Source organism: Centruroides vittatus, unplaced genomic scaffold (genome assembly GCF_030686945.1).
Source record: "Centruroides vittatus isolate TY-2023 unplaced genomic scaffold, ASM3068694v2 contig_453, whole genome shotgun sequence".
In the NCBI taxonomy this organism is placed as follows: Eukaryota; Metazoa; Arthropoda; class Arachnida; order Scorpiones; family Buthidae; genus Centruroides; species Centruroides vittatus.
In genome coordinates, this window is record NW_027122249.1 from 1,621,625 (window position 1) to 1,640,860 (window position 19,236).

At 32.5% G+C, this 19,236-nt stretch overlaps 1 protein-coding gene across 2 annotated transcripts; it reads right to left on the minus strand.

Moving 5' to 3' along the window:
* Positions 1-1,593: 1,593 nt before the first annotated feature.
* LOC136977289 (cholinesterase-like) lies at positions 1,594-18,888 on the minus strand. Of its 2 annotated transcripts, XM_067272763.1 has the most exons (4): positions 18,749-18,888; positions 5,029-5,126; positions 2,904-4,386; positions 1,594-2,209 (listed from the first exon to the last, which is right to left on the minus strand). In XM_067272763.1, exons 3-4 carry the CDS (start codon positions 4,376-4,378, stop codon positions 2,068-2,070), a joined length of 1,617 nt encoding a protein of 538 aa, XP_067128864.1. In that variant the 5' UTR covers positions 4,379-4,386; positions 5,029-5,126; positions 18,749-18,888; the 3' UTR covers positions 1,594-2,067. The 2 variants fall into 2 exon arrangements, with proteins under 2 accessions (XP_067128864.1, XP_067128863.1); XM_067272762.1 differs by lacking the exon at positions 18,749-18,888 and having other exon boundaries at positions 5,029-5,314.
* Positions 18,889-19,236: the final 348 nt, after the last annotated feature.

Genomic DNA, 19,236 nt, shown 5'->3' on the forward strand with positions numbered 1-19,236 from the left:
TATCAGTAAGGAATGTTACTCAACGGAATCTGTTTTGAACAGAGAAACTGAGTATCGCCACCCTGTATATTAAATACCTCGAATTCTGTAAATTTTAAGAAACGTTTTATTGTATTAGAATTTAATTGTACATTATGAAGGAAATTGCTGCAAAATTGTAATCAGCACAGCGCCATGAAGTCCCATGCATGCAATTGTATCTTGGGCTCTCACTTGTTACAGATATTTTGCAAGCAGGAACCGAAATGGATTGGAATGGAACCCGCTTTAAAGTTTAGACATGTGGCAGTTCACCTCTGACTATTATGAAAGATGAAATTTCTTAACTCTGCTTTACAACAATTGAAGACCTGCATATCGCGGATTGCCTTAATTAATGACTTCCAACTGTTAGTATGGAAAATGTACTAAAGAATATGGAGTAAAGTGAGAGTATGAAGTGTCTTAGAGAACCATGTATAGAGGCCTTCTGCCACACTATGTACTGTATCTATGTGTAGAATAACATGTAACTGTTATATTAAATAAAAGGTTTTGTACAGTTTCCAGTTAGATGGAATTTTATAATTAGGAATGACGTCATTACATATTTACATTTAGATATTTTTATGAAAATTATAGAACCAAAGATGTTTGGTTGTTTTAACATACACTACAGTCGACTCCTGATTTACCGGGGCATCACGGTGAATCCTCAAATTACTTGAAAATAACTGTGCGCGCAATAATAGACACCATGCTACGTTTCAATACATAAGTGCGGAGCATATGAAATACAGTAGTAGACCCCCTATAGCACGGTAGATACGTTCCGTGGTTTATGAATCCGTGTTGTACGAGTCATTTAAATACATGAGCCAATCACAGCCCGTCACGTGTGCAGTTTAGGTACTGTGGCTGTTTGAAAGGTTTTCTTCCATAAAATTAATCGATTCTAGACTAATTTGACTCAACATTTCCAAATCACGTATAATTTTTGGGAATAATCCATATAAACTACGCTATAAACAAAAAATTGTAGTATTACTTACCGAGTGCGCACCGTTCGACGACGCCATTGCTTAAGCTTGTTTTCGTCGCGGAGCGGCTCATCGAACAGCGGGCGCGTTTCCTGATAAGTTATTTTTCTGCGAAAAATTCGCTGAACTTTGGAGACATCATTAACAGAAATATAATTTTTATGACCGTTGAATAAGAAATGGTTTCTAGTAGGTCCAGTGCTCGTTTAAACTCAACGGTTCGTACAATATCCGCTATTGGTCCAGATTCGACCAAACCAGTCGCGACACGAGTCGGCGATGAAGTTTTACCGTGTTATACGATTACGATCGCAATTTTTTCGCCGTGTTATGCGAATTCGTGTTATATGAACCCGTGTTATGGTGGGTCTACTGTATTTATCTTATTACTAGAGATGGACGAATACTCAAATATTTGTATTCGAATACTACGAATACCTCTGGCGAAGACCATAAAATAAGCTCTTTTTATACAATAATGCCCTGTAAATCATTATTTCCTGAAATAATTAAAAACAAATGATACGCAAGAAACCAATTATTGTATCTACTTCATAATGAAACAAATTGCACATTTAATTTTGGCAATAAAACAATATAAACCTTTTATTAATCCTAAAATACAGCATAAAAACAAATTTTAACAAGTCCCCTTAGAAAACATTAAAATTGAAAATTCTTGTTTCATTTCTCGCGTCATTTCATCCAATACATAATTTTCTACAGTTGATCAAACATTGGCATTTTAAAATAAAAACGATACTTTTGAATTTCAAGCTTCATTTATGAAATTCAAATTTTCTGAAATTGTTGGAAAATATGTGAAAAATGCTGAAAATTACGATTTTCTTGATTTTCAGCATGATCTTCAAGATTCACCTTCTTTAAACTAATCGAATATGATCTTAAACATGAATATTTATCCATAAAATAATGGTAATTTCTAATCTTTTCAACCGTAGCGAATTGATTTTAAAGCATAAAACCATTACCGTAATAAAATTACCTTTGAATATTTCCCAAATTGAAACGATATTGAACTAACTTTTTAAGTGTGTTTCCATAGTTTGCATTGTTTCTTCGGTTCCTCGTTAATTCTGTGGATGTTTCCGAGATCAAACTTCATGACATTACGATTCTCTTTGGTGAATGGCAACCATTCTTCTTCCTGATCCGGGCAGGAAGGTTTTCTAAAATTATAAAAAATATTCATTATTTAGCAAAATATTATACAATAATAAATACAATTAAACTATTTTTTAGAGTTAAATAATTTGTAAATTCTTCGTATATTTTGCCATTTTGAATTGATAAAATTGTATTTTAAGAAATCCAAAATCGAATATACTTATAAAATAAAATTCACTGAAAGACTATTTTTTATGAAAGATTCTTCTTTTAATTATGTCTTTTCGTCTCTTGAAGAATCCTCATCAACAGGTTGCTTCAGGATCTTCATTACCTCTTGATGAGGATACAACAATATTTTCATTTCTTACTGATGAGGCTGCTCAGGATCCCATTATCCCTTGGTGAGGCTGCTTCAAGATTCTCATTATCTCTTGATGAGAATCTCGAGCAAAAATATGCAACTCGCAGCCATAATGGGCAATGCTCCCAATTTGATATTGTACATCATCAATATGAAAGTCAGCTATAATCGTGAAAAATAATAAAACTCCAGCTATGACAATATTCCTAACCAAACTAATTATAATGGAAAATAACTTTAAATAGTGATCTATAATTGCCATAACAGACAAGATAAAGACTAAATTAAAATTTTAATTTGGAAGGGAAGAGGATACAAAATGACATTTCTGGTGACGTATAAAATATTTATCAGTACTTAAAACGAATTTTAAAAATACGAACAAAACTTACCCCGTTTTAGCGAAAGAAACCCAATATTGCATGACCTGTTTACTGAATTCTTCTTCTTCTGGGGTATACTTTTCCGGATACACGAAAGGCAAACCGAACATGAAGTATATCTCTGCAAAGTGAGCAACTCCTTCCCATTTCTTATACCCTGCATTGATTCGGGCATGGTTGAAAGTATAACGGTAGACAGTATAATTTTTTACAGATAATTTTTCTGTTAGAGATATAACAGGGCACGAAATAATTCCATCTCCAATGACATCTCTAGTGCGTTCGAGAATGCGTGTATGATCATCCTCTTGCACATTCCCAAAATATTCTTCCATAACGTTATCAAACTTTGGTTTACTAAAGTTGTAAATAGTGTTTAGGATATTCTTTGCTGTAGAGACAGTGAAACCGGGATTATCTTGATTCAAAATTTCAGGTGAGTAGTAAGCCAACACCATCGAACCTTCTTCGGGCGCTATGCCCGCCATTATTTCTACATCGTGTATTAATCCATTATCAAAATATTCAACGGGATCATCGGGCAAGAATGGTTCTCCCAATTGGGTAAAATAGCTGGCAAGCCTGTTCCTAGTTTTCAATAATTGTTTCTCGCCTGCAGCAATATCAACAGCATCCATTTGCATTAAACAATCAATTATATCTTTATTGTCTTCTGTTCCATTATTACAACCGACATTGGCTGCAACCCTTTTACTAGTTTTAATATTTTTATTCTTCTTCTTCTCTAAGTGATGATGACAACAGCTTCCACTTTGCAAAATGGCTCTTTTGAATAATCCTTTAGTTAGAGGTGAAACCAAATGAAGTGAAATGGCTGCTGCTCCAGAGCTGGTACCAAATACGGTGATTCCTTCTTTATCACCTCCAAAACTTTCTATGTTTGTGTGAACCCATTTCAGAGCCATTACTTGATCCAAAAATGCCATATTTCCTGGTGCTGCCTCATTATCTAGATTCAAAAATCCAAAAGTTCCTAATCGAAAATTTATAGTAACGACGATGACATTGCCATAAGAAGCCAAAATTCTTCCATAATGAACATCCATATTGCCAGATCCCGTGTTGAATAAGCCTCCATGTATCCATACCATAGTGGAAAATGGTTTTTTCTCCTTATTTTCTACTGGCACCCATATGTTAAGATATAGGCAATCTTCGCTCATATATCGACGTTCGCGTGGCACCCACTCTAACACTGGAAACACAGGATCTTGCATACAGATAGGCGACATCACGGTGGCGTTGTAAATGTCTTCCCATTTCGTGACAGGTTGAGGTGCTTTAAATCTAAGCTTTCCTAACGGGGGTGTTGCGTATGGAATGCCTAAAAATGCATAAACGTCATTGTTTAACGCATTTATTTTTTTGCCTCTGATTCTTCCTGATTCGGTTTGGACAATCTTCTCTGCAAAATAACTTTTGAAAGTGCACAGTAGAAGAAGATATTTAAATAAATTTCTCATCCTTGCTTCTGAAAATATGAAATTACAGATTATAAATTAAAAATTATTCCATAATGAACTCCTATTTAACTAAAATTAAATACAAAATATAATTAACTTATGACGTTCAAAGGGTATATTTTTCATCAGCTCTTTCTGCCCTGTGGATACAAGGAGAGCCTTTTTCCACACCCATTATGGGTTTAACCGGGCTCACAATGGGAGCGATCGAGTGGTGAGAACAGGCCCTCCATATCCAGGACAGAATTTTATACTAAATGGTGATAACCTCTTGATGAAGGTTCACAATAATTTAAGATACTCGTATCAAGATTATCATAAGGATCATCAGCAGGAAGATCAAGAGGATTTCGGAAAAATTAATATACACAATGGAGTCCTAAATAATGCGAGGCCCTAAGCTGAAATTTATGAGTCTATAGTTTAGGGTCTTACATTTTTACATATACCATTTAAGAGAGGAGAAGGGTCTATTACATATAGTTTAGGACCACAATAAATCTAATCCAATCCTGATAGTTTACCTGAACATCACAAATCTAACAATGATATGCTGTTTATAAGAGGAAATAAAATAAAAATATAATATAAATTACGTGAAAGATAGACAGAAGTGATACTGAAGGGAAAGAAAAGTTGCGGGTACCTACCGTTAATTACAAATAGCAACACTTGACTGAATTAAAGGCAGTAAGGACATAAAACTCTTCGTCTACAAACGTGACTGGTTTCAAGGTCATCGTGACATCTTGATATATGATAAACAACAGAAAAATCTATTAATCAACGAGGGGACAGGTAGAGATGGTCACGAGGTGAGAATTCTGAGAATGGATGTCATTAGTCGATGTCACTGACTCGTCTTCGATAACCTCTAGAGGTGAAAAACAATACACGGAGTCGTCAAGATGCGACAGACCTTCAGGTCTTGTCAACAGTCATCGTGTATTATTTTTCAGACACTGAGTATGAAAAAGTACTGTTTCAAAATAGTCATTTTAAAAAATAAGTGATGCTTTTGTATTTTTTGTTTGGATAAACTCAAACATCAACTGTTATTTCTATTGTATTTTTGGTGTAATTAATGGGAATTCTGCACTACTGTATCCATTCATGTCGATAAATCAACATCGGAAACGTACTAAAGTGCGTACACATTCCTCATGTAATGGCTGTTTATTGTTATGTAATCAGTTATCTCGTGTCTCTGTCGTTCTGCTTGCGTTTTTATTGTTATTGATTCTTTTCTTGCACCCAAAAAAATGAATATCGATGAAAACATTATTATACAGGTATACTTCGCCTTACGTCGGTAATTAGTTCCAGGAGAGGCGACGTAAGTCGAATTTACTTGTGTAGTTACGACGTAAGTCTAAACTACGATGGAAAACGCCAATAATGAGCACTAAAGACCGCTAAATAAGACGACAACACAGAAATACAGATATTTTCATGTTTCGTTCTCTAGGATTTACGATGATTATATTAACGTTTACTGTAAATGTAGTACATATTTTAATATGATTTTATGTGCTTTTAACGCTTTTCTAGTGATATTACGACTTTAATATTTGTGGCGGACGGATGTAAAGTCGAATAAAATGACTTAAACTTGATTTTTATTTTTCCACATACTTTTTCGACAAACGACGTATAATCGAGAACGACGTAACTCGAGGTATACCTGTATTCAATTATTATTTATAAACAGGCTAGTCCAATAGTCAGTTAACTGACTTTTGGGTCACCATGTGTATTTAGAATTCTCACTTGTGTTCAAATAACAATAATAAATTTCCTTCATTCTAGAGGACTCTTGAATAATTCTGTACTTCCAGGTGAAACCAAATAAAGTGAAATAGCTGATTGATGTTCCAGCACTGAAATCAAATACAGTAATTTCTTTTATTAGTGACCGGCCTGAACACTGGTAGTTGGTCTGTGTTCTCGCCTCACTAACGGGAATTTTCAGGATTTTCTTCGCGTTTCTAACACCTAAACAGTGGCTAACTTCCCGTAGAAAGTCCTGGCATTTCCCTTGGCAGATCGTCCATGTCTGCGTTGCCTTATCTCATTAAACCAAACCAAACCCAAACCTTCTTTAATACCTCCAAAACATTTTATATTTCTATGAATCCATTTCAAAAATATTACTTAATCCAAACATTCCATATGCGCTACTGCTGCATTGCTATCTACAAGAAGTCTCAAAAATCCAAAACACCTCCTTAATCAACATTCATATTGACAGATTCCATCTTGGATGTTCCTCCATGTATTCTCCATGGAAAACGGATTTCTATCCTTATTTTCTACAGGCACCCATCTGATAAAATAGAGACTACCTTCTAATCTTCACTCATGTATCAACGTTTGCGTGGCACCCACTCGAACATGGGAACACAGGATCTTGCATGCAGTTAGGTGACATTTTGAGCATCTCATATCATGATAGAATTAGGTGCGATTTATCCTTATGATTTAGCAGTAAATAAATAAAATTGCAACCTATTTTGACGAACAAATTGGGAGTATCAAAACAAAAAATTCTCAAGTATATGAAGGTCAATCAAGACTGTCGATAGGTGTTAATATCTGACGACAGAGGGGGGAAAAATCAATTAACGAAAAGACAAAGTGAGGTTAATAACGGGATGGCAACTAAATTTCCCAGAAGGCTTGTCCTTGAATTGTGTTGGTGACTTTCTCGATGACCTTAGTATCGTTCTTGTCTTCTTGAGTGTTACCCGTCCTGTCAATGAAAGGACATTACAGAACCATGTGTTGTGAATTGCAGCAGTGTCTCTAGTTAATAAGTGGTTTGTTGTTAATGTAAATTTTATAGAGGTTGTACTGTTTAAACGAAGTTTTTTTGTACCAAGATAGTCGTTAATGATTGATAATTACTACTTGCATCAGCAAAAGATGGCAACTTAGTGGAAATGATTACAATAATACATGTCATTTTCTAAATTGAAGTATTGGTATGAGGTTTTATGGACTAAATAAATCCTAGTTTTAATATATTATTATAAATAAATAATCTGTTCTTGGAATAAAGAAGTATCCGGTTTTCTTTGTATTTTAATGTTTTCATATCACGTGGATTCAATCACTGGGCGCCGCCATATTGGATGCCAGGAAAGCAAGAAAATATTGAACAAACTTTAGTTGTGAAAATGCTCTTGACGACTGTAGTCTATAGGAAAACACAGTTTTAGAAGCGTGTATTATCAATAATTTAAATTATAGAAGCCCTGGATAAAGATGCGAGAGTTTGGTGGCACGAAAGTTCAAACTAATAATAACAATAAAATAATTTCATGTCGAAACAACTCGCAAAGGAATTAATGCAAATTAAGACCTTAAGGAGGGAAAAAGTAAGACGTATCAGTTGAATAGTTCATATATGAATACATTTTGGATCATTCTTGAACAGACTGATAGTAAGTTACTAATGGGGTTTCAATATAGTGCCCTTTTCTATTTCGACTTAATAATCTGTAAAAAAAAAAAAAAATACAATTATTGTGGAATTAAAATTATAAAATAGAATTATTCGGTGCAGAAGTGGCACTATTAGTTTGGGGGGCCTAGGGAAGCATATTTCTAAATGCGCTATTGTCTACCTCCACTGTCATAAAGTGTATATACACAATACAATACAATGCAATCACGAAGCAAATTGTTACGAAATGGGACGGTTAAAACATTCATAAAATTAATCGGTTAAAATAGTCATGAAAGCATAAATGTTTACGTCCTATTTTACACTATAGGAACACAAAATCATATAACAGAATTCACATTCTTTTGTAAACTCTTCCCTGCCTAAGTATGTAAAATTGCTGAAGCATCACTTTCGTGTAAGTTAGGAGCGTATATTCGAGCTTATGTCTTCACTACATGATCTTGAGTTCTTGCGTAAATTCTAATTTTTAGCCTTGATCGACATTGTTGAGGAACATTGTTTCACAAGAATGATCGAAATGACAATAGTTCGACATAGAAAGCTGAATACATGAAAGTTTCTGAAACCGAACAAAAATTATATCTATATCCTACCTTGACCCTGTCATGGTTGATAGTGATGGATAGTATGATTCCTCTTAGAACCCTTGTGCAATTCCTCCATTGGATAAATCAGATTTAGGGCACCTCAGCCCACTCCATGATCCCATTTTTCCTATATTCGAATGAGTACATTAGTGAAGATTGTCTTTATCTTAACATATGGATAGCAATAATGAACAAGACCGTTTTCCACTTTAATATGGATCCACGGAAAGGTTTCAACACGGAATCTTTCGACATACTGTAGATGTTCATTATGGAAGAATTTTACCTTCTTTTCGTGGCATTTGATATGGAGGCGACGCGCTGTCTCAGGAGAAGGTACGCGACCGTAATATAATCCCTCAGCATTGATAGGTAGATACGCCTCACCAACGAGCTCCTGCCTGGGGTTTCCGTGTTTCCTTCACGTGTCTAACATAAATAGGGGCTTGTTTCCGATAGAAAGTCCTTCCGGAACATACCCCCTTGGCGGATCGTCCACGTGTTGTGTTGGACGATCCGCCATGATTCTCTCAATGGCCCTGATGGCAACCATCAAGGCCATCGAGAGGAAAGAAGCTAATGATTTTTCTCCTGGCCCGGAAAAAACTTGAAACTCGTAGTGGTTCCTATCCATATAAATTAATGCTATTTTTACTAATAGAAAAAAATTGTTTAATTCTGCTTTTTATTAATCAATAAACATTTTACGTACTTCTTTGTTCAAAAAACAGGGCAAAATGGCCCGCTAAAGCTATAGGAACCCGATAAAAAGCTGGAGGGGTCAGCTCTACCCCATGGCCCATAAGTTCTCAGTGACCCTGGTCGCCGTATCCCATTATAACCGAACCATATCAAACCAAAATGAAAGCAACCTTTATCCTTTTTCTCCATATTGTTTTATTAATTGATTTATTAAAGTTTCTTTCATTTTTGGCCTTTTCGCACTGTGGTCATGAAGAATGCTTTTTTAAAATACCCATCGTAGGTTCAGCCAGGCTACAATAAGAGGGCGATTAGATGGTGAGAAACAGATGCAACATATCCGGAGAGATCACTCAAGAACATTCTGGGGTTGCTCTCCAGAATTCGATTCCAAGCTATCTCAGGACGATTGAACGACGCCTTAGTCGTCATTCCTACATTTCGTTCAGAGTACTTTAAAACCCTGCGTTAGGAGCGCGGGGTGCAGGTGCACTCCAAACATTTTTAAACGCGTGTATTTTTTCATGTAATGAATGCTCAAAAATGGTGCCTTCAGTACCTTCCTTCAAAGTACTGAAGATTTCATTAAAAATGTTAAAAATTCCAGGAAAAAAAAACTTTTTACAAAAAAACACAGCAAAATGCATGGGGTGCACCTGCACCCCCGCGCGCCTAACGGAGGAAGTTTTTTTAGCGCGATCATTGGAGGAGGTAGACCCGAGTTAGTACTGAAAAAACGGTCATTGCCTGATATCGAATCAGTCATATTACAAATGACGAATAAGAGCATAGAAGGCGTGTAAATAAGTTTTTTAAGGCCAATAAACGGAAAAAAGGTGTCCCATAGACTTAGCATTGAAAGTTTGAAAAGTGGCGTTTTTGGAAATATTTATTGCTAAATTGTCTTGAAAACATGTTTATTTGTCTAAATAACGTCAAACAATCTCTCGTTACCAAATTAGAAGTAAAAAAACGATTAAAACAAGCGATTTTATCGCGACTGTTTACATAAGTCAAAGTGGTAGTCTGCGGGGGCGTGGCATTTCGCGGGAATTTTACCGACAATTGTTTTTACTGGTGGATCTAATAACAGACAAAGAAAGTAACCAATTACAGTGAAAAAGAAGTTGACTATCGATGTTATCTGGCAATAATCCGCCTTTTTATCTCTAGTCGCTGTAGAGTTTCGGGGGGGGTGTACTTTTGGAATTACTGAAATATTTTTGGCCCGGGGTTTGTGACAAAGCATTTAATGATTGGAACAGTTAAAAAACACATACGGGAATACGATTCAACGATTAGATAGCAACAGACTTGTTTACAGTTTGAAAAATAGACTTTTGAAGTTGACGATTTTTTTCCTGAAAAATTCGCGAAACGTAATACTTTTTTTGTTTTCGTTATAAATAAACAAAAATGATATATTTTAAGTAGTATTGTTGATTAGTACATCAGAAACACAATCCCACTAATGTCAAAAACGAAAAAATCGCGAAAAAAATTTTGATTTTTTCAGTAACAACTTTAGTCACGCGGGGTGCAAATTCACCCCATGCGCCTCACCGTGTTCCATCCCCCCGCGCGCCTAACACAGGGTTAATTGTCTGGGATAATTATCTACGGATAGTGAAAATTCATATACTGCCATCTTTCGGAATGAAAAGATATTATTAAAAATGAATTATCGTGTATCGTAATTTGATACTAAGGAAACAAATCCTCATCGAAGCTAGAAGTATACGTCAAATATTTGATGATACCAGAGAAAGAAACACAGCTAAATTCGTCTACTTCTATGATTCATTATAATTTATGGTTATTAATATGGTCAATCTTCGTTCTTGGTAGTTCTTACAGGACAAAACTGAATGCTGCTCCAGTTGATACTTCAAAAACAATTCTCTATCCAAAATAATATAAATATAATCACGCAAAATAATAATATCTTATGTTTTTGTCCATAAGATTAATGAATTCACTTTATAAGGAACAACGCAAATCAGAAATAAGTCACGCAATTCAGAAATAACCAACATCTAATAAGTGATGATGATTGTTTTCAATTCCCAAGTCAGCTGTTTTCGTTGTATAAAATTCTCTACATACCTCGCGATCGTAATTCAAGTACCCTATTCTAAGCTGTCTAAACACATATTAGCAGTTCAAATGCAGCCAAATCTGGTGTGGTGACGTTCGGAAACATGCAGATATATTCGTAAAAAAAACATTAGTACCACTACTCATCACTACGGCACATTTAGCGCTGTAAGTATCGAAAAGGCAGGGACACTTACAAAAGTACGGTTTATAGAGGACATGTTTCAAATTTGCTGGCCTCGAAAGACAGTATCACACTACATTCGAGAAGTATCACAGAGGATTAATTACAGTCAGCTGGTGAACACACTTCATCACGTTCAGGATGAAAATTATACTGAGCTGTATCTCTTGCATCACTAAGGTGTTTGTATGGTATCAATATGTTATACAAAGTTTGTTGCTTGAGAACATTAAAATTGCCATAGTGGTAAGTTTTGGTACTAATTTTCTTTACGGAAGGGTACCATACTGAATATTGTACTGTATTTGGACTGCTAAATAGCGTTGATTAGAAGCACTTTAATTAGGATCACCCAGATTCTTGAAAGATAGCCGAATTCTCTTTGTTTCTTCTTGATACTGTGGATATGTTTTAGTATTCTAAGATACATGAAGATACAATTGTAAAGTAACATTGGATATTTATTAGATAGAACAATGTTCTGAAATTTCTAACTAAACAGACCGCTTCCGAGATATGTTTTAGAAGATATGAACATTGCATGACCTTGCAATGAGCAATCCTCATCCAATCTTCATTCGGAAGAATTGGATAAGAATTCATTTAGTAATGATTTAGATTCTTAATTCTATACCCACAATTGGGCTGATTAGTGCAGTACGTTAGCTTTTGAAGTGACTCACTTCTACATTCCATAGAAAAATTTTCTATCAGTGGAATCATATTAATTTCTCATCATCATCATCATCATCATCATCATCACATGACTTTACAGATCATCTAGATCCTTAAAGCCATCACTTTGTCCTCCATTCTTTCGCATCTTCAAGTTTTGTGCTTTCACCCTCCACTCGACAGCTGTAAACTGTGTTTCATGTAATCAATCCACATATCTTTCGTGGCCTTCCTCTTGGTCTGGTACCCATTACATGCACTTCCGCATTTCTCTGTGAAAATCTTTATTCTTCATCACATGCCCAATTATATTTTCTAACAAGTAATTATTTATTGTGACATCGTCACAATGCCGAGTTGCAACTTTTAATCATATTTTTAATTTATTTTATTTAAAATATATGCTCGCCACCTCAAATTAGTAGTGGCTTGCCCCTGTACATCATACTTTTCCTTTATCAATAAAGTCGTGCCGCCATCTATCTGACACCTTTCAGGGGACAATTTTTAATTGAAATAATGTGACTTTCGGTTTGCATCGGAAGTTCATACATAGTTAATCTGCCCTAATGTTTCCATATCTCGTCTCTGATGCCATCTATCTAACTCCGTTCTCGAGATTAAGGAAACACAGATGGACGGACGACAGTAGGAATTTATGGGTCTACAATATTTTCAAATTACAGCCAATAATAATTTGCTGTTTTAAGGACAAATAGATCTCACTTGGACTTAATGATTAGCAAAAAAATAAATATAAACACTGTCATTTTATTTTGTAACACTATAAATAGGCAATTATGGTATTATTTATGCAAATAAACTGTACAATTATTTAAAATCTTAAATTTATTTTATTAGATCAGTTGAAAGACCGATATTAGAGAAATCACCATAAAAACATCGAAAAGAACATTTGATCCTGAAACCTATTGCGTAAACCTTTATTTTACGAGTGCTCACGTTTCACTAATCTTTTCTTTAATATAATGCACTGTTGTTTAATAAGAAGCACTGGTATGAAATTACATTTATACCTCGATCAAAATGGGAAACCCTTTCAAAATCCACACACAATAAAACTAGGCAATTTTATTCTTTGTTGTTAAATATTAAAGGTCAGTTAAAAAAAACTTCTATGGATGTAGAAAATTATCGACAGAAACCTCAAGAAACTTCATTCTGGAGATTTTCTATCGATTCTATATACCTTTTCGCTTGTCAGAACTTTAGAAACATTCACAGAAACATTAACAGAAAACCTGAAAACTGAACTTTCTGAAAGCTTCTGGTGTTGTTCCTCTCAATGTTTATGAGGTTTCTTCAATTTACTTTAATACCAAAATACATACTTTCGATAGAATTATAAGATTAAGATTATAAAAGTCTTTGAAATATATCGATTTTTACTATCCTAACACGTAATAAAATAAATTATAGTATGAAAATTAAAGATTAGTTTTTACCCAAAAACATAAAACAAACACAACATCAATTGAAAACTTTAATTAATTCAAAGTTTCCTTTAAACAGTTGCCATCACTATTCCATTATGTCTCATTACCTTATAAATTATGGGATAAGTGTAGATTTTCAATTACTAATTTACTCTTACCCTCGGGCAGCCTCAACGGAAGTGGTAATATCTTTGGGAGCAATAACTTTATGGGAGATTGTCTAGTTTAGGGTTACGTTTAAGACCATGATGCCTTTAACATTTTTGGTCATTACTCGGGATCGACAATCTAGAGGTCTTCCCACAAGGTGGCGCTAATAGCCCGAGTGCAACCAGCGCTACTTTGTGGGAGCGCTGATCCGACGTTGAACTATAAAGTTTGAAGCTTCTTGCATAATAATGTACGATGACTTTTTTTATAGCTTTGCCCCTCCTTTTTCGTAGTCTGTGGGCGCTGCTTGTTGCTGATTGCGTGACGCTAAACTCAATGAATAGACTCACAATTCTGTGCACATTGTCACACTGATTTATTATTTCTCCAGGTCAAAGCACTTGACCCGGAAAAATGACCAAATAATTTGGATAAGAGAGAAAATTTGCTAAACCCGGAATTCCCGGATTAAAGACAGTGTTGGCAACACTAAATGTCATTTTATCTCTGTATTTTCTTAGAAGGAATTCTGGAAAAATATATACGAAGGGACTAATTTTTCTGTTACTGTACGACAAAGAAGTTAATGAAAATCTTTAGAGAGTAATGAGTTATTCGTAAAAACGAATAACTCATTACTTCTGTACGCATTGTGTAATCGCGACTTCATATTCACCCCCATGTAATGCATACTTAATGTCCGTCATTTCTCGTCTGCGCTAGCTTTTACTTATGTTTATGTCGTCACAGTAAACAAACTAATGTAGCTAACACAGGCGTAATTAATTTTACGAACACTTCAATTATTAAATCTGATGACGTTTAGCATTGCGTTAAATTATCGAATTTTCCAACTCGGTACTGCATTTTAATAATTCATACCGCCATCTAGCGGCTTAGATTGTAACTACGCCAGTATTTTTTTCTACCAAAAATCGATTAACCTGATTTTCCTTCGCAAATCGATTAATTTCGTTTCAATTCTATATTTTTATATTAAAATTAAACGAATTATTTAAAATATTTTACTTTCTTCTCTCTATACGTTAAAGTAATTTTAAAATAACGAAAATACATTCTCTAAGTTTTGACTAAATCTACGTTATATTTAATTAAATTCATTTTTTAAACTAAAAGAATCCATTCCTGAATTCGGAAATAATAAATAGAATTGTTTTGAAAATTACTATTAAAAAACGAAAATAATGAATAAATATTTGTATTTAGGGAATATATAAGTAAAATAAAATCTGTTTCAAACGAAAAATCCTTGAATTAGGAAAATTCCCTCATTTCCCTAATTCAGAACTTTTTCTCTATATCTTTGAAAAAATTCCCTTTATCTTTGAAAATATGGAAGATAACTTTGAATTAAGGAAATGAGGGAATCTTTTCAATTCAAAGATTTTCCCTACATTTCCCTATATTATCTTTAAAAATGTTTTTCTTTTTCTTTTTACTTTTTAACTTCTCTCCCCTTTTATATTTTACAAGTTAAAGATATTCATTTGCCATTTGATATATTTAAATTAATGTATCTTTTAGAAAAACAATTCTGTAATTAATTGCAGTGTGCTTCTTGTCCGATAAACAATGTTATACAATAATACACTATATTAATTTTATCTTTTCTAAAAAGTAAAAGTTCTCCATAATTTCTATCATTGTTGTTTATAATTTTAATCTTGTAATTTCGATTAATTTCAAAAATAATTTTTTCTGATCTCGTGTAACTTTGAGTACCCTTGGAAATTCGATCCTGTTCCGATCTTTCATGTTTCTCGCAGATTTTTATTTATTTGTTTAACGTCACTCCGTTTTACATTTCGGAAATGTTTATATTTAATTATGCCACTTTAATATTCATATTTATTTTTTTAATCAAATAAAATCCTTTATCTTAACCGAAAGATATACTCATCCTTCCTCATATTCACTTTTAATGGATATTATTTCCCTAAGTTCCGATTTATAACAAATCAAATGTCAACGAGGGGTTTCAGTTACAGAAAATGGTCATTATATTTCTGAAAATCAAATTACATAAGAGCGTATTTTAGCTGAATGACTCAAAGTTATTGCATTACACCTTAAAGCAAAGATTTGTTCTTGCTTATTATTACTTATCGTTTGCAAAAGTTAACTAAAAATAAATTAGTTTAATATTTTTAATTGCACGGTTGCCAGATTTACGGGTATACAGATATAAATCCGGTAAAGAAGCAAAATATTTTTAGATAATGTTGCAAATATGCAATTTTTCCAAAGTACAGTATATAAAAGTTTGTATACATTTATTTAAAAAATTTTAAACCATACTTAATGGCCATCTTCTCCTCATCGGCCATCTTTCCCGCTAAGTCAAGTATATAATGTAATTAAAATAGCACACATTTTTTCTTTAGACAGTGACATATCTATATAAGAGAAATTTCAAAAAATTAACCTGACAACGAAGTGATAAGATCACTAAATTGTCGTGTATTCATTAAATATTATTGCTAAAAATCTTCAGTGGTCGAAAAATGTGTTTTATAATATAAGACTTCTTTATTGGAAACGACGTGGCCATGTAGAGAAAATTGATCTTTTCGAAAGATACTTATACATGACTACTAAGAAATGCTTACACGATTTTCAACTTGAGAATTTATAGAAGTAAACAACGGATTTGACTCTAACAGAACTAGTGAATTTTACTGAATGTTTTTATACTTTGACGTCAATATGTAAAACATGGAGATTCTGAAAGGATAGTAGATATTTTTATACTTCAATATACTTTGCTACATCCTTACTATATGTTTAAGTTGTTTAAAAATGATATAAAATCCATTCTCTAAGTTTTGACTAGATCATAAATACATTTCTTTCCTACTAAAAATTCCATTTTTATATCCAAAAATAATAAATACAAGACGATGCATTGCTTAGAACATACTATAAGAACGAAGAAAATAATAAACAATTTTATATACAAGAAATTTTTAAAGAAATTTAAGAAATTATGTAGGGAAATTTCCTTTAAAACAATATTTAAAAAAAAAAAATTTTTGATTTAGGGAAATACGGGAATTTTTTAATCGAAAGATTTTTCTCTCTATTTCCTTGTATTATCTTTGAATTAGGAAAATTTGTAATTTTCCCTGATTCAAAAAAATTTCCCCTGCATTTTTCTTATACAGTATTTCAAAATTGCTTTAAAACAACTTTTTTAATTTTATGCTGTTAATTATGAATGTGTGCTACATTAAAGGAATAAACTACAGTTAGATTTTCTGTATACAGATCTTTTAGTTATTTCAACCCGATTAATTTTACATATAAAATTATGTAAATCACAGTGTCAAACCATAAGAGAAAACAATCTGTTCGTATCGTAAACAAATTGTACCTTAAATTTAAAAAAAATCATACGTGAAAGAATGTAAAAAAAGCACATACCACTTCTTTAAACTAATTGGTTTATTTCTTCGTTCGTTTTAAGTTTGTCTCGACATAGGAATAAATAAATCATTTACGTAAACTAAATAAACGACGTCTGTAATGTAATGCGTAATTTAGAAATTCAAACATAACTGTGATGTTTAGTAATTTTAAAACTCAGATATTCATATGTCTATGGTAGAGACAACACAATTTATATTATCATTATGTACATGATTTATCTATATCCCAGTTCATATACTTTTAGCCCCTTCTTAGCCTTTTGCTCAATAATGGCATTATAATGAATTTACTATATATGTAATAGGGATAAATTTCTGTGACTATAAGGGATTTATCCCTCTGTATTGAGATATTACATTTTACCCTACTTAATAGGGATATTTACCTGTTGAGGGATAATCTTAATATTTATAGTTTATGTGTACAATATCCCTGTTTCAAATCTATAAAATCCTCTGTAAAAAATATAAATAACATCAGTTAATATGCCAATGTTTTTATTTTTATAATATTTCTTAATTTATATGTATAAATGAATATCTGAAAAAATATTGAGGGAGTACATTTAGTCAATACAGATAAGATGTGTTAGAGATATAATCTCAGTAATTATATCCCTACAGATGTTAACTAATTTTATTTAAAATGAAAATACTTGAAATTTTCAACGACATTTTTAAATCAATAAAAACAAACGCTGTATGTACAAAGCAAATATCAATTTTTAAAAGTTTATTAATTATTAATTTGTTTATTCTTAATTAACCTAACTAATTTTATGAACAAGACTGCCGATATAAAAATACTCACGCCCTTTGAAAATTATAAAAAAATTAAAACTTATCTCATAGGGATATTTTCCTAATCCAATCTTTCCCCCTCCTTATCTTTTTAACGAAAAAATTCCCTGAACAGAAATATTTATTTTCATTCAACTAATTTTTGTTATCTATGTTTCTGAAAAGTGAAAATTATAACTTAAGCTAATTTCCCTGTTTATTTTCATTTATTTATAATAATAATAATATTTGTTAACTAAGAAGAATTAAGAAAATTTTCGGTAAATATTTATCCTTATTTTTAAAACAAAAACGTTAATAATTATGATTAATTTAGTTAAATAATTAATTAAAAATGGTAAAATTTCGCTCAAAATTTGAGTTTAAATAATAATAAAATATCCTTATATGTAGGGAGTTTTTGGCTAAGTTAAATCTGGAATAACCAAATTTCCCTGAGTTGCACATAGGGAATTTTTTGCGATTATTTTGCTTGTTAAATATTTTTTAAAAATACTTTCCTGCGTTAATTAAATGGCTTAGAAGAAGATAAAAAATAGAAAAAAGTAAGAAGAAAGCTAAAAAAAGAATAATATAGAAGCTGGTTAATAAGCTTGCATCCTGTCTGTAGCAATTAACATTATTGAAATGATGATTATGTTTTAGAACCCAGCTAAACTGACTCACTTAAATTAGTTAATAATCATTATAATAATTATTTGTCCTATTTGTCATCGTAAATAACAAAATAATCTTACAGATGCATTGTTTTTGAAATATTAGAACTAACAGAGAGAAAAAATAATAAAAAACTTACCCTAAATACCCCAAATGATGGGATATTCCGATGACGTAACCAGTAATTACCTGTAATCTCCGAAGATCGAAGTTAATTTATAAAATTAAATTAATATATTAAACTTTAATTTGTTTACCAATTTTAACTTGAAATCGTCAAAGCATTCTGAACATTAAAAAAAAAACTTAAATTTAAATAAAAGTTCGATATAAAATCTTCCGACCGTTATCAGCTGACGTCATAACTACGTATTTTAAATTTTTAAAATTTATATTCCTTTAAAACCTTTAAAAATATCATCACTTAAAACGAGTTGTTTAAAGCAAAAATATTCGAATGAGAACAATTTTTAATAATATATTTATTTTGAATTTTTATACATAATAATAATAATAATAATAATAATAATATCTCTCCCGTGGTCACCACCTGGTCGTGGTGGGAGAGCCCAGTAATTTTACTGATCCATAGGGCAATGCAGGCTGGAGCATAAGCTCCTGGTAAGG